We start from the raw sequence: 16,335 nt of genomic DNA, 5'->3' as shown, positions 1-16,335 counted from the left end.
TAGAACCAAGCTGGTGACCGGGTTCCCTCCGGGTAACCCAAAACCACTAGGATTATCTGATACAATAACCACAACACAGCAAGTCACAAGTAATATGAAATATAAAATGTAATTCAGCGGAAGTCTTGTCGTATATAATTACCTGTAAATCCCTATATATTCTTGATACCCAAATTGTTATACATTGTGTATTTACATGTGATCCCGTAGATGTAATATTTACATAAGAAATAGAAATTTAACTATCGAGAGCACAAAAGGGGAATTATACCAAAAGAATCAAAAGAGAACTGTAAATAGAGTCTGTTACTATTGCCCCGCAACACAGTTCTCGCACGGGCAATCATCACCCTGGTCGAATTTTTCTGGGAATCACCAATCCCCCACTGGGGTTTCATTGGTGGGACCCACTCTATTGTTAAATTCTCCAAATAATTCTGAATTTTATGAAAAATTCTGACCGAATCCAAATAAAAAATAAAAATCAGAAAAAAACACGAAAAATTTAGACGTACCGACTTAAAACCGAATATTTCGGTTCACATAAACCCACTTTTAAAAGAAAAAAAAATTTAACCACGAACTATCGAACAAAATATGGTTTTCGTCTCTCTCTCCCCAATTTTCTGCCTCAAAGTCTCAAACCCTTCTCCAGCACCCAGTGACTTCACAGGAGAGAGAACATGTTGCTTTTGCTTTGAGATTTGAGAAATAGGGTTGAGAACTGAGATACACACACAGTAGAGGAGGGGTTCGAAAGATCGATCGAAGGAAATGGCGATTTGGGGGTAGTTTTATACTGATAGCGGTGGTGTTGTTCGTGCTGTTGTTGCCAGGGCTGCTGTTCCAAAATGGTAGAGAGAATCGAAGAGAAGAAAAGGAAGAGCGTTGAAAGCAGAAGCTGCGGAATTGGATCTATGAAGCTCAACATCTGACGGCATAAAATCTCTACCAGAGAAGATGAGGACTCGCTTCTGGGGTTTATAAAGGGTTCTTACTTCTTAGCTCGACATTCCTTGCAGTCTTCCGTCGTGTCTTCCAAAGATCTAAGTACAAATGTACGATTCACGAAACTACTCTATTCTAAACGATTCTCAGTAATACTCGATCAAAGGAAATACCATATGATGAACTAGCCCTAGCCGTCCAAATGAGGCCAAATTATAGTTAGTATTTTTATCTTATGGAGCCATCTAGAAAATTCCAAGACTCAATAGTATTTTATTTATCAGAATCAAGTCTTAAATCTCAACTATAACAAATGAATATTTTTAATTCAGAAATTGGCATGCAATATTGATATTAGAGTATAACTGAATGACACGATATCTCTTTGTTATAATGGTATATTTTAGTGGGCTATCTTTTTTTTGATGAATATTTTAGTGGGCTTTCTTCTCTTCTGGACAGGGGTGCCATCATGCTAGGTTCAGGCATTGATGAGCACAATAATGTGTGAAATCTTAGGGATATAAGTGTACATTTTGCCCCACTTTGGATATCTCTACTTTTATTTTTCTTGTTTTTTTTTTTTTTTTTTTGTTTCCAAGTTTACAAGAGAAAGTGCTTAAAGTGAATCAAGAACCAGTCCAAAGGTGGGACCCACTCATTGGTACCACATCCTCTCTCCTACAAAATCCTGAAAATTATTCTCTCTCCTTGCCACCTCACAAGATCTTGAAGATGCTATGTAGAGATTCTTTTCTGATTTAATCAGGATTGCAAGATATTGGTTAATATTACAAGGAAGGAATAGAATTTGTTAATTTTGGAAACAGATTCTCTTTTTCCTCACACAATATCTCAAAGAATGAGGATTTTTACCAAGATTTTATTTTATTTTATTTCTTTTCTTAAAGAAGATTTGTAGAAGGAAAGGGGCAAGACAAAAGCCCTATAAAAGCCCCTTCCTCCCCCTCCTAATTATTATTCTCTTTAGTTTACTTTCTAGTTTATGCTTAGTTTTCTTCTTTCTCTCCCTCTCTCACTCTCTTTAGTTTTAGTTCTTCTTTATTTTTGATTTAATCACTTTTGTAATAGTTTTTTATGTCAATTAATGCAATCACTCTTTTATTCTTATTCAACTTTTTATGTTTATAATTTATGCAATTGAGTTGTAATTTTTAAAGTTATAGTTCTAGGCTTAGATCTAAGTGACAAGATCACAAGCCATGGAGCATCTTTTTTTTCAAGTTCAGTTTTTTTTGTCTCAAGATTTGTTTTCTCTAGTACTAAAAATTTCAGATTTGGTTTATTCCAGATCTGATTTTTAGTACTGATAGTATTTCAAATCACCTAAACTTTCAAGTTCAAGGGTTGAAGTTCAAGTAAGTAGGCTCTTTCAATAGTCTTCTCTCCCCCCTCTCATTCCCTCTTTTGACTACCCTTTCTTTCTTAATTTAGGATTTTAATTTCAGTCGTTACATTATTGCTATCCCTTTCCCCCAAGGTTCATAGCTAGTGTATGTGCTGGCTTTGCCCCTCCTAGCCATAGAACCATCAATTTATTGCTTTTATTTTAATTGTCTCCCTTTCTCTAAAGCCAAGTAGAGCAATTCTTGTAAGAGTGACTCTCTGGTCAAGTAGGGAAGCTCATATTCTGATGCATCACTCAGGCTAAGTAGAGAAACCTACTTGTGAGTCTCTCTCTAGCTTTCTCCCATATCTTTTACTTTATTTTTATTTCAATATTTTTTTCCTTTATTTTTTTTTTTTAATTGTGTGGGATGTTTATTTTCACTTATTTATTTAATTTTAATTGTGTGGCTTACGTCTTTAAATTCTTAGATGACGAATGGTTAGGACGTTATTTTAGATACATATGTTTCGGACAGTAGTTAGAATTAGATCACAACCATTAATATGTTCACTTTTGCATTATTAAAAGAAAAAAAAATAAAGTGGCTGCTCTCTTTGAGTTCGACCAATAGCAACATTGATCCGTACGCTTGCGGTTACATTTAAAATTTCAAATAAATTTTTGGCACCGTTGCCGGGGAGACAGTTCCATGTTATTTTTCGTTTTCTTTTGGTAAATCGGAGTGCTTTGTTTGCTTTGTTTTGTTTTTTTTTTTTTTTCGCTAGAAAGTTATTATATTAAAATGGAAGAAAAAGAAAGAAATTACAGAGCTACATCAAACTGAGAAAATAGAGTGAATCAAAAATAAAATCGATTCCCTGACCCCCACCTTTGGCATTGCCATCAGCAGAGGAAAGAGAATCCCACTAATCAAATCTATAGTTTGGTCTGCCATCAGCATCTCTTCTGATGAAATCCTTAATGTTGGCAGGAAAGTCAACATTTATGCCAGAAATCCCTGTCTTCGCCGCATCTCTAGCCAGGTAGTCGGCAATTGAGTTCGCTTCTCTGAAGTTGTGAGTTATTTTCCATGTGATACTCTCCAAATATGGCTGGAGGAATATCCATCTCTGCAAAGCAAACCATGGAATTTTATTTTGCTGGATAGAGATTGCAACAGCACTAGAATCCGTCTCTACCCACAGACATGGAATGCCCATCTCCCTAGCACGCATCAGCCCCACCATTAGGCCTTCGATTTCAGCTTCGAAGACTCCCGAGACACCCATAAAAATTTTGTAGGAGCCTAGAACGCCTCCCCTGTGATCACGAAAAATTCCTCCTGCACCTGCACGACCTGGGTTCCCCCTTGAGCTTCCATCAAAATTCAATTTAATCCAATTTGCCTCGGGTCTACACCAGAAAACCTCTAAGATTGCTTTTGGTGGAGATCGCTGAATCGGAATACCAAGCTTCCTGCAGCAAATGAGATCGGACATTGTCTTTACTTCACCTTTAGTGCTTGGCTTAGCAAACTGAATATCCTCTAGAATCATCTGCTTCAGGTATCTTGCCGGTCGTTCCTTGCCATCATGCCTTCTCATATTTCTTTCGCGCCAAATGTGATCAGCCACTGTTAGTAACCCCATGATCCATGCCTCTTTGCAGCAAACTGTTTTCTGTTTTCTTCTCCACCATGTGAGGAAATCGCCCATGGTTCCAGCAGGCTGCCATTGCACATTGAAGCATCCACAAAAAAACAGCCATATTTCTTCGGAGTAGGAGCATTGAAGGAAAATATGAGACGATGTCTCAGCCTCCATTCCACATAAGCTGCATTTAGAGACAAGGACTATGCCCCTCTTTTGAATAGCGTCATCTGTAGGAAGCTTGTCGTGCACCATTCTCCAACCAAAGATGGACACCCTGGGTTGCATCTTTTTACCCCAAATCAAAGAGAACCATGGCACTTTCGGGTTACGAATCCTAATATCTTCCCAGGCAGAATTAGAATTGAAAATCCCATCAGATGATAGACTCCACAGGCACATATCTTCACAGGGATAAGATGGAATTTTAATGGTTCGAATTTTCTCAAAAATATCATGCAGCAAAGGGGAGATAACATTTGGCAATTTCCATTTAAAATTGTCAATGAAGTCACTGACCTTTCCCTTGCAGAGAAGACTCGACTCTCCCTCCAGTCCAACTAGCTCTAGGATGGATTTGCCGCCCAACCATTTATCTGACCAGAAATTTATGCTGTCCCCATTTCCAATCATCCAGGCTTCTTTGGTGGTCATGAAGTCCCACATCTTCCTAAAGCCTGGCCAAATCGATGAAGGCTTATAGGACTTTTTGAAGGAACCATCACCCCTCAAAAATCTCGCCCTTAAGAATTTGCATGCTAAGGAATTCTCATGCTTGACCCTCCAGACCATATTACAGAGCATGGCTTTGTTTATGTCTCTGAGCCTTCTCAGTCCCAAACCACCTTCATCCTTAGGCCTGCAACAAAGATCCCATCTGACTGATATTTTTTTTGCAGTATCAATCTCACCTGTCCAGATAAAATTTCTCATCCACCTCTCCATTATTGCAATAAGGGATGAAGGCCACCAATATACAGCTGAACTATGGTTCATCATTCCCAAGATCACTGAGCGGACCAATTCCACTCGTCCAGCCATGGACAAAATCTTTCCTTTCCATCCTGCTAGACGCCCTTTGACTTTATCCAGAATGGGGATTAGCGACTCCTTTTTCAGCCTTCCCTTAAAGATCTCGACCCCCAAATAGCGGGTGGGGAAGTTACAAGTGGAGATACCAAGCTCTTCTGCAATGGCTTGCTTCCTAGAGGCAGGAACAGATCCCAAGAAAAGCTTGCTTTTGTCTAAATTTATTTTCTGGCCAGAGAAGCTTTGATATTTAGCGAGAAAATTATTGAGATTTTTAACATACCTGATGGAAGCATTAGAAAAGATAAAAACATCATCAGCAAAAAGAATATGTGTAGGGATAATCGCCCCACGCGGACCCGATAGAGCTTTAATGCTGTTATTGGCTAGGAGCTCAGATAAGCCTCTACAAAGGACCTCTTCAGCAATGATAAACAGCATAGGCGAGATTGGATCTCCTTGTCTCAGACCCTTCTCCACACCAAAGAATCCAACAGGGCCACCATTAAACAGAACTGAGATTCTGGCAGAAACAAGGATCTGATGGATCCAAGAGATCCATTTTTCAGAAAAACCAAATCTCCTCAGAACATGAAAAATAAAATTCCAAGAGATGGTGTCGAACGCCTTCTGGATATCAATTTTTAAACCCATACCTCCACCTCTTGTGGATGCAAACATCATGTTTGCCAGCTCCGAGGCAAGTGATATGTTGGAATGAATGATCTTCCCTTTCTGGAAGGCCCCCTGCTCCTCAGAGATAATTTTTGGAAGAACACACGATAATCGCATAGCCAGAATCTTTGATATTATTTTGCATGAAAAATTTCCCATGCACAATGGCCTGAATTTGTCTAGGGATAGTGCTCCTTCAATTTTAGGAATCAAAACCAGGAAATAATTATTAATGCCGTAAGGTATGAACCCGGTTCTGAAAAACCATCTGATAGCATTGCATAAATCTGAAGATATGATGTCCCAACATGATTTATAAAAAGCTCCAGGAAATCCATCTGGACCAGGAGCACTATCTGGATCAAGATCCCACACCGCATGCTTAATCTCAGAGTCAGAGGGAATACCATCTAATCGACCTCTATCCCATTCTTCCAAAACATTAGGAATGCATTGCAATAAATCCATGTGATTGGTAAGGGGAGTACCTTTGTGAAAATGCTCATAATAACCCGCAACATATTCCTTGATCTGCACTCTATCAGAGATCAGGGTCCCATCAACCATCCTCAGAGATTTAATGGAGTTCTTCATTCGCCGAATCTTCACTGAGATGTGAAAAAATTTTGAGCATCTATCTCCTTGATTCCTCCATCTAGAACGAGATTTTTCAGCCCATAATTTCTCATAATTTTGCAGGGCCTTCAGATATCTGGTCTTTGCATCAGCTTCTTTGGCATAAATTGAGTCATTTATCCCATCTCTGTCAATTTCAGTCTGGATCTCCTCCATGCATTTTTTTGCTTCCATCATCTCCAAATTAAAATTTGGAAAATTTTCTTTTGCCCAGGAGCGCAGGAAGACCTTCAATCTTTTAATTTTTGAGCCATAACCATCATTGGCGATCCAGGAATGTCATTCACCCAGGAGGACTTAACTGCATTTAGATAACCCTCATGGTCTGCCCAGAACCTCTGGAAGCGAAAAGGACAGTTTTTTGGTCTTTCAGAGCCTTCAGACACCACCAAAATTGGAGTATGGTCAGACGCCACTCTCTGCAAGACAAATTGGTGACATTCTTGAAAATATGAAATCCAGGCCTCATTGCAAAAGCTTCGATCGAGCACTGCAGAGACATGTCCCCTTCTCCTGTTATTTGTCCATGTGAATTTCCTTCCCTGCGAAGGAACTTGAATTAGTGAACAAGTATCCACCATTGCGCCAAAATCTCCCGCTGACCCTAGGTTGAAAATTCCAGGCCCCCTTTTTTCAGAAGAGAGAAGGGTGGCATTGAAATCTCCAAAAATCATCCAAGGAGTAGTCAGCCCAGGATGGGTTGCCACCAAGTCGGTCCACAATTCTCTTCTAGCAGCTCTTAGGCATTTGGCATGCACTACAGATAAGATGAAAATTTCCTGAGCCCATTGCACAGAGACAGAGATTTGCTGCTCAGAAGACGATAGCACAACAGACTTTGCTACACCTCTTCGCCAAATCAGCCATAGATTTGAGACTCCGCCTAGACGCTCGTTATGGATGAAATCAGGGTCAAAACCCAGCTTGTTGAAGAACAACGTAGGAAAGGCGTCAGAGGGAATCATAGGTTCGGCAATGCAAAGGAAATCAGGTCTTTTGTCCCTTAAAATATTCCTCAAAGCTAACCTTGCAGCAGCCTTCTTTATCCCTCTAATATTCCAATAGAGGGCTTTCATTTACTATTTTTTGATGAGGCAATGCGGCCAGACTTTCGCAAAGCCTGCTCTGTATTGGTCAGGTGTTTCCCCTTTCCCTGTCTTCCAGGAACCAGATCCAAAGCCTCCCTTTCGCAGAGAGTTTTGTCTATCTGCTCTACCTCCTTATGATTAACCACCACCGTGCCTCCATTAATCTCAAGAGGGTTGAGTGACGAGATGACATTATTGTACCATTGCAGTGGTTGGCACTGACCATTCTCATGTTGCTCGCCATGCCTAGACAGGGTCATCACCCGATCACCACTACCATGGTAAATGGAGCTTGAAGATTCCTTCTCTTGTATGGCCCTATGGGTGATAAGAGACCCGTTTCCACCAACCAACCCATTATCCGATCCATCCATAGAATCCGCCCCATCATCCAAGTCATTCTCCCCATCATCCAAGTAATTCGTGTCAGCAAGATTATTTCTTTCCATATTCCCTTCTTCTTCTAATGGAAGGCATATTTGTATGTCTCCATTCAAATTATGCATAACTGATTTTCCATCAATGTTCCTTAAAGTGTGCGAGTCAAACATGGAAGGAGATCGTTCCTTCGAAAGTAAGGAAAATCTTTCCAAGTTAGACGCACCAGCCATCAGATTCTGCTCATTCCGGCGGCCACTGTTCTCATTCCGGTGACCGTTGCTCTGGACGCCTTCCTCTTCATCAACATAGGTCGCCCCTGGAATAGCCTCTTTGCGCTGCGACTCCTTCCTGGTCTCTGCGTCCATTCTCACTCTACATACATGGACAGAATGTCCCATTTTTTTGCAGAAACCACATCTGATCAAGGCATCTTCATAAATAATATTTTGTTTGAACCAGAATGTTTCGTTAGTTCCTGGTTGCCTTCGTTCTACCTGGATTTCTTCGAGTCTGGTAGCTCTAATCTCTACCTCAACCTGGACTCTCGCAAAAGCGCCCATTGCCGCAGATCGAGTTCGTCTGTCCAGTGCCACAGGTCTCCCTGATGCCTTGGCCATTGTTAGCAGAATCCTCTCGTGCCAGTATTCCAGTGGCAGGTCAGGAAATCTGATCCAAACCAACTTTGTTTTGACGTTCTTGGCATGAACATCAAAATCTGCCTTCCAAGGCTGGAATCTGATGATCTGCCCACAGACTCTTGTAAGACTTCGTCTCCACATGGCTGCCATGTCTCCTTCCCTTTTAAATTGTAGAAGAAAATACCCCTTCCCCATAGGAGCCATCTTCACTCCGCCTTTAAGATTCCAATTCTCCTTCGCCTCCTTTCGAATGTCATCCATTGAAAGGTATCTAAAGTTCGTCCTCCCGATCAATGCAAACCTGAACCGTAGCAGTCTTTCCTCATAGGCATCTTGTGGGATTATGATCTTGGTGTAGGCTCCAGCGTGAATTGGATCAGGTAAAGTTCCCACTTCCGGCAAGGCATGACCCACCACAGTAGAGTAGGATTGTCGCACCTCCTCCCTATTTTCATCTGCATCCTTGACCCGATCAACCTCTCCTCCCTCTACAGATCTAGAATCATTATTAGCAGAAGCCGATCTGGAATCCTTCCTTGGAAAATCTGGTTTCAGAAAATCAGTAATCAAAGCCTGTCTACCACGATCCGGAGGCCAGCCATCCTTTGGCTCATGTCCGATTCTAGTATCATTACTCGACACAGCCATCATAAGGTACAGTCTGTGAGAGAGCAGAGCAGAGAAGGAGGGAGAGCAGATCCGAAGTTCTCACGGCGTGTGAAGTTCCAAAGAAAATTCGCACGGTGTCCGACGGGCAGGTCCGAGAAGATCCGAGCAGATCCGAGCAGACCTGAGCAGATCCGATCAGATCTGAAGTTCTCACGGCGTCCAAAGGGTGAGGGAGATTTCTTCCTCCCACCGAGCAGGGCCGAGCAGAGCAGAGCAGATCACGGCTCTCAACCTCTGTCTCTCTTCTACTCTGCTTCCCGAGCGGTCAAGTTCTCGCTGCAGAAAAGGTTCATTCACCCTGAGGTTGTTTATTTTCAGATCTGATCGGTCAAGAGAGATCGATCTTGTCCTGACGCACTAATCATCCCTGCAACAGAACTCTTAGCTAGGAGAGGAAAAAAGATGACCACCGATCTGAACTCCGAACTCTGAACTCCTCCACTCTCCTTCTATCTGAACTCCTCCCAACCTGATCGCCTCTGATCCTCTTCTTTCTCTGAAAACTTATGGAACTACGATTGCCTCTGATCCTCTGATTCTCTCATGCCTCTGATTGCCTCTGATCGCCTCTGGAACTGCGATCGCCTCTCTCCTGAGGGTGATCGGGTCTCTCCGCCGATGATCCTCACGATCGCCTGAGAACTTATGGAAACTGTGATCGGTCCTCTCTCTGCCTGATCGGAGCAGCTCTCTCTCTCTCCCTTGGCGCCGACCGCGCCGGTGGTTGTGTTTGGATCGGAGCAGCTCTCTCTCCATAAGCACCGACCGCTTATGGTTTTGCTTCTAACACTAGAATAATGTCTCACAATCTTGCCCTTCAAGACCTCTCTTAGAAGACTGATGAATCCATGACCAGCCTTATGCAACGAGCCAAGTCCCTCTTTGATGAGCTTGCTGCTGTTGGGTCTCCTATAAAACAATCCGACTTCTATCTTTACATTCTTTGCGCTCTTCGCAAAGATCTTCGTGACATTGTTCCAATGCTCCTTGCTAGTTTTGAGCCGCTATCCTATTCTGATCTTCTTGGCGTTCTTCTCAGCCACGAGTTCATGAATAAGGCCTCTGCTCATAACACATTAGAGACCGACCCTCCTGCCTTTATAGATACTCTATCAGCTAACACTGCTCAGCGTGATGCCTCTTCCACCTCTTCCAACTCTCAATATGGGAAAGGTGGTCATGGTGGTCATGGTAGGCAGGGATGAGGTGGTCGTGGTGGCCGTGGCGGCTGCTTTCCACAACCAAGCATGCGCATATGGTGCTCCATGTACAACCGTACAAACCACAACGCCAACACTTGTTATTACCAAACCCCTACCCAACCCGGCTAACCCACCCCTCAACCGGCGGCTCACTTCACAACCAACCCTCCTCTTCTTCCCACACCCACCTACCCACCTTACTACAACCCATCCGCCGCTCTGACTTGGTACCCTGATACCGATGCAACCAATCACGTCACTCCTGATATTCACTCTCACATCTTATGACGGGTACAATGGTAATGACCAACTTCATGTGGGTAATGGTAAGGGACTCTCTATCAGTAATATTGGTTCCTCTTCTCTCCCTTCTCTCTCCCCCTCTCGTTCTTTTAATTTATGTGATGTCTTGCATGTTCCCTCTATCACAAAACTTCTCCTTTTTGTTCAGTGAATTGCTCGCGACAATAAAGGCTTTTTTGAATTTCACCCTTCTCACTTCTTTGTCAAGGATTAGGTAACCAAGAGGATTCTGCTTTCCAGACCGAGTAAGGGGAGTCTCTATAGCCTGACTTCTCCATCTTCTTCTCCAGTTGCCAATATCGCTGAGTGCACTTCCATCAATGGTTGGCATCAACGGCTTGGTCACCATCACTTTGGTCTTCTCAAGTTCATGGTTGGTGCAAATGCCTTGTTGTGTCTCTCCACCAAGCTTAGTTCTGAGTGCCCTGCTTGCCAATTAGCCAAAGCTAGTAGATTGTCATTAGGGCAAACTTTTTCTTATATTTTATTTCCTTTAGACTTAGTTCACAGTGATGTATGGGGCCCTTCCTCCTCTTTGTCTATTGATGGCCCACAGATACTTTGTTATTTTTATTGATGATAATAATCAGTACATTTGGTTATATCCCCTAAAATTAAAATTTGTTGACTCCTTACAGCATTTGGATGGAAAGGAATTCTAGAAGACATGATGGAATCTCAAAGTCTATGGAGCGCTGCTTTGCCATGATCAGAAGTGAAATCTCTTCACAATCCTTCATTTACTCAGGGAAGTTGATCTCCCTTTCGGATCTATTGGATGCTAGAAGGCTGCGATTTTCAGGTGTTCAGGGTAGGCCTAGCGAAATTTTTGAAATTTTCTGGTGTCGGACCCCGAGAGGATGGTGGAAAGTAAACATAGATTGGTGTTCTATTGCGAATCCAGGTATCTCTGGAGCTGGAGGTGTATTTCACAATGATAAAGGGGAGGTGATGGTAAATTTATGGATTTCCCTTGGAATTCATTCAAACTTTGTGGCAAAATTTATGGTTGTGATTTCAGGGATTGAACATGCAGAAAAATTGGGGGTGCAAAGGCTATGGATTGAATGTGATTCAGTTGTAGTGGTTACTTTGGTTCAGAAAAGAAACGTCCCATGGATCGTTCATCAAAGGTGGATAGCTTGTATGAATATTAACCGATATAGGAGTTCTCTCCCCATTAGGAAACTCTATATTCGGTTAACAAGATGAGAGTCCCTATTTTGGGGAACTGTATATACGGGCTGCATATTATGAATTCATATCCCTTGTATTACTCAAGCAAATCACATGTAGAGAGTATAAATATGTTACAAGAGGTTGCCCTGGTCAATCTAAACAGATTTGGAATACAAAAGATTGTGATAAGGTAGGATTCTACATGTGATATGCTTGACTAATGCAAGGGATATGAATTCCTAATATACAGCCCATATATACAGTTTCCCAAAATAGGGACTCTCACCTTGTAAACCAAATATAGAGTTTCCTATTGTGGAGAGAACTCCTATATCAGTTAATAATGAGGTTCCTACATCCGGTTGAGTGGGAAATCAGTCACTGCTAGTGAGATGGCAACTCTATTGCTGACTTTCTTTCCAAGTCTGCTGCACATTTTGATGTCTCTGACCCTGTGACGGCTTGGCCGGCATTGGTCAAGAAGGATCAAAATATGGACGCTTCGGGTCATCACAGATATAGGATGAGTTAGTGTCTTTTTCCTTTGTGATCTATTTGTTGTGTCTCAATTGTGGTTGATGTGGTTGGATCTTCTTTTTCTGCTGATGGAAATGCCGACGGTGGATTACGAGGTCGGCCTCAGTCATCCTGTTGGCTGTTTTGGTGTCTCTTTTTGGCTCCATTCAGTTTGCAAATTATTCCATATTTTTTCTTCTATATTTTATACAAATGATTCTTAGTGAAAATAAATTTAAAACATGTACCATCTATTTAAATTTTTTTTTCGGTTCCACTTTTTATAACTATGTTAAGCAAAAGATAAAATCATATGACCAAGCTATAGGTCAATCCATGGGAAATAAATGTTGAATATAAAATCTGATATGCTTAATAATAGAATAAATTAGATTTACATATTATTTGGCTGGATATGTGTTGAATTAATTATTAAAAACTTACCAAATTTGGAAAAAAATCAGCTTTGGATTCCAAAATGTCCAATCATTCCAGCCCAATGAATCAAATAAAATATCAATTTTTTTTGGGGGGTAAAAATCAAAACTCTATTTAATTATCACATACCAATTGTGTATTTATTGATTGGTTCATTCACTAAAAAATGTATTTTTTTTTTTATTGGTGTTATTTGTCCCCTACTGCAATATAAAGTATAGTGGAGACATTGGATCCAATGATCATCAGAGTGAAAATAAAGTGAACATATTATCACTGAATGATTCCTTATTTTCTCTACTAGTTGGTCTCTTAGATCCTCTCCAGTCCCGTTTTTTCCTTTGGATTTCTTCTCTTGGAATTTTTTAAAACTTTGAAAGAGTTATAGAAATATAACCAAACACTAAATTTAGTAAATATTCTGTTTAATTTTAGGAATAAAAATAGGAAAACTGTTTCCAAAGTTTAATGGAAACGAACAAGTATTACTCCATTTAGCATTTTAGCTAGTAAGCAGTTCAATACTTATGTTGTCCTTTCTTTCTATATGTACTCTGTCAGTTCTCTAAAGTAATGTTATCCTCTCTAGTCCCTACTGCTCATCATCTCTTAGTGTCTCAAGATGATGGATTCTTCTCATACCTTTGGTACACTTTTTCTGATGACTCCTTTCTATATTGGGTTGTTGTCTTCCATAGTGATTTTAAGCGTTCCGGCCTTGTCTTCAAATACAAGTTGCAATTTTCCGGCAATCTTCAACTTTGGGGACTCAAATACTGATACAGGAGCTGATTCTGCTGCCTTCTCTCTTGTCACCCCACCCTATGCGGAGACCTTTTTTCACATGCCTGCTGGAAGACCTTCAGATGGAAGGCTCACCATTGATTTCATGGGTAGAAATTAAATTTTGTTTCATTATTTCCTAGATTTTTTGTTAAGGTGTGTGGAAGGAACTACACCCTCACTACTTACACCTAGACATAGCTGGGTGTGAACATAAGCTGTTTCTCTGTGAAAACCCCTTAATATATCAATTCCAGGGCCAATCTGAATCGATCTAGACCTGAATGAACTGGGACTGATCAAGATCCCAATTTAAGTTTTTAAAGCCTGCGACACTAACCCTATATCGGTGATACAAAACCACCTCACTAGAGGTGGAGTGGGTTGAGTCTCTATCCAACCCACCTCATTGCCATTCCAAAAATTTGTAGGGAAAACCACAAAATATGTTGCTTTCAAGCCGTTTACGTTAGGAGACTGCAATAGGCCAATGCTATGGGCTATGAAGTAAAGTAGTGTTTGGATAGATCAAATAGTATGAGTTATAGGTAATGGGATTAAGCTTTAAGGAGTCCCTCAACTGTACACCCCCCTTCCCCTCTGCCTTTTTCTGTTTTCTTTTGAGATAAAAATCCGCAAACAAAGAGATGGCTACATGAATCCTATTTTTTCATCAAATCTCTTATTGTTAATGCAAAGGCAATGGAACAGTTATTGACTTGATCATTGCTTTTAAAATAATAAATATTTTGATCAGCTGAAAAATTCGAACTACCTAACCTCAGTGCATATCTCGATTCATTGGGAACTAGCTTCATTCATGGTGCTAATTTCGTGGTATCGGGGGCAACAATCAGGTCGTCGGATAAAAGCCAAACTGGGAGAGGACCCAGCCCCTTCTACTTGGATGTGCAAGTCTCCCAGTTTCAATAATTCAAATCCAGATCACAGTTAATCAGGAACCGAGGTAATTATTTAATTAATTAAAATCCCTCTATAGCTATAAATCATTTAGCAGTGCCGGTTCATAAAATCCTATTCATCATCTATTTATAGGTGGAATCTACACAAATTTGTTACCCAAGGAGGTGTTTTTTTGTCAAGCTTTGTACACATTTGATATTGGTCAAAATGATATCGGTTTTGGTTTATTTAGCAACCAATCTCTAGAGGAAATCAAAGCTGACATTCCTGATATAATTAGCAAGCTCTCTAAGAATATTCAGGTAATTAATAATATTTGAACGTCTTAATAACCAGGTAAATTCATTATTTCCTAGGCAGTAGTGTTGTGGGTGTGTATCTCTTGTTGAGGTTCTTAAGTTTTCATTAATCACAGTATGGATTTATATATTGTGTTGCAATTGGGCCACCCAGTCCATGAGCAAATGGCTTGCAAACAATATTAGGTTAAACCAAAACCGAATTGTCTAACAAACGGGATTAGATAATGAAATCAAGACCGTTAGTTTTAATTTTTTTTTTTTTCAAATGTCTTTTTTCCTTTTTAATTTTTTAGTGAAATGGAGGTAAACTTAACATTGAATGACTTAACTTACTATGTCTCCATTTATTGGTTTTAATTAGTTTATCATCGGTTTAAAGGGTTCAGTTAGGTTTAAACCATTCAACTAAACGATCTCAATTTTGAAACCAACACTAGACCACTTCTTAAATGATTTCATGATTTCTACGTCAATGGCTTGGTTCGGTTTCGATAAATGATGTCCAGTTTGATTTTCATACCCTTATGGATGGATGTGGTTCTAATTTGCAGGCAGTGTATGATTTAGGAGGGAGATCATTCTGGATTCATAACACAGGTCCTATTGGCTGTTTTGCATATAACCTTACAAACTTTCCAGTGAGTAATGCATCTGACATAGATAAAGCTGGTTGTGCAACTCCTTATAATGAGGTATCACAATACTTCAATCAGAAGTTGAAGGAAGCTGTTGTGGAAATGAGAAAGCAACTTCCCTTGGCTGCCATCACATATGTGGACATTTACTCTGTCAAGTACCTCCTCATGAGCCAACCTCAGGACTTTGGTAAGTCATCATCATCTAAAATTTTAGAGAGAGAGAGAGAGAGAGAGAGAGAGAGATGTGATTGACACATTTGTGATTCTTCTTGTAGGATTTCAGCAACCGCTGGTAGCTTGTTGTGGCTTTGGAGGAAAATATAACTTCAGCAATACCGCACGATGTGGGCAGACAGTAGTTGTGGATGGGAAAACAACATTCATAGGATCTTGCGCAAACCCTTCAGTTAGAGTTAACTGGGATGGAAGCCATTTAACCGAGGCAGCTAATAAATTTATTGTCGATCAAATTGTGACTGGAAATTTTTCAGACCCACTTATCTCTTTACAAAATGCATGCAATAGGGATGAGTCTTCTGCATAATCAGATTACCCTAGATATCTAGAGTTTGATCTATCTATTGGTTGTAATCTGTATTGATAATATGTCATGTAATAATAAAGTCTTTTATTGTTACCCTTTAATTAATTCAAGGAAGCAAAAACTCTTAAGCGATTTATGAACGGATGAAGTTGACTTTGAGAAAAAAGATGTTCTTAGTCGTCCATTTGAAACATCGCTGACATATAGCCATTTTTCAATCGTGGAATTACAACTTTCATTCCATTTCTGGATCCCTATTTATTAAGGGAGCTTAGGCTGCTTCTTCTAGTTTAGGTTCAAGCTCTAGACCAACACTTCTTGTGATTTACCTCCGTAAAACAATGTGTTAACCTCCAAGTAATTGATTCAAGAAAGGGACTGAATTACCTCCATTGTTAAAGAAAGTCCCAAGGAATAGATTTCCTAAGGACAACCTCCACCA

The 16,335-nt window shown here is 40.4% G+C and overlaps 1 protein-coding gene and 1 pseudogene across 1 annotated transcript; both read left to right on the top strand.

Moving 5' to 3' along the window:
• Positions 1–9,719: 9,719 nt before the first annotated feature.
• LOC122071206 lies at positions 9,720–12,367 on the top strand. Its single transcript, XM_042635525.1, has 2 exons — positions 9,720–10,942; positions 11,208–12,367. The coding sequence occupies exons 1-2, from the start codon at positions 10,890–10,892 to the stop codon at positions 11,779–11,781; spliced, it is 627 nt and encodes a 208-aa protein (XP_042491459.1). The 5' UTR covers positions 9,720–10,889; the 3' UTR covers positions 11,782–12,367.
• Positions 12,368–13,327: 960 nt separating this feature from the next.
• Positions 13,328–15,893, top strand: LOC122071209 (annotated as a pseudogene).
• Positions 15,894–16,335: the final 442 nt, after the last annotated feature.

Source organism: Macadamia integrifolia, unplaced genomic scaffold (genome assembly GCF_013358625.1).
Source record: "Macadamia integrifolia cultivar HAES 741 unplaced genomic scaffold, SCU_Mint_v3 scaffold_197A, whole genome shotgun sequence".
NCBI lineage: Eukaryota > Viridiplantae > Streptophyta > Magnoliopsida > Proteales > Proteaceae > Macadamia > Macadamia integrifolia.
This window is presented reverse-complemented; position numbering and strand designations above follow the sequence as displayed.

Bases quoted from the DNA above. Each gene is read 5' to 3' on its own strand.
- LOC122071206 (XM_042635525.1), top strand. From the start codon at position 10,890: ATGGTTGGCATCAACGGCTTGGTCACCATCACTTTGGTCTTCTCAAGT. The intron at 10,943-11,207 runs GTTGGTGCAAAT...GACTCCTTACAG, and splicing joins TTGGTCTTCTCAAGTTCATG to CATTTGGATGGAAAGGAATT.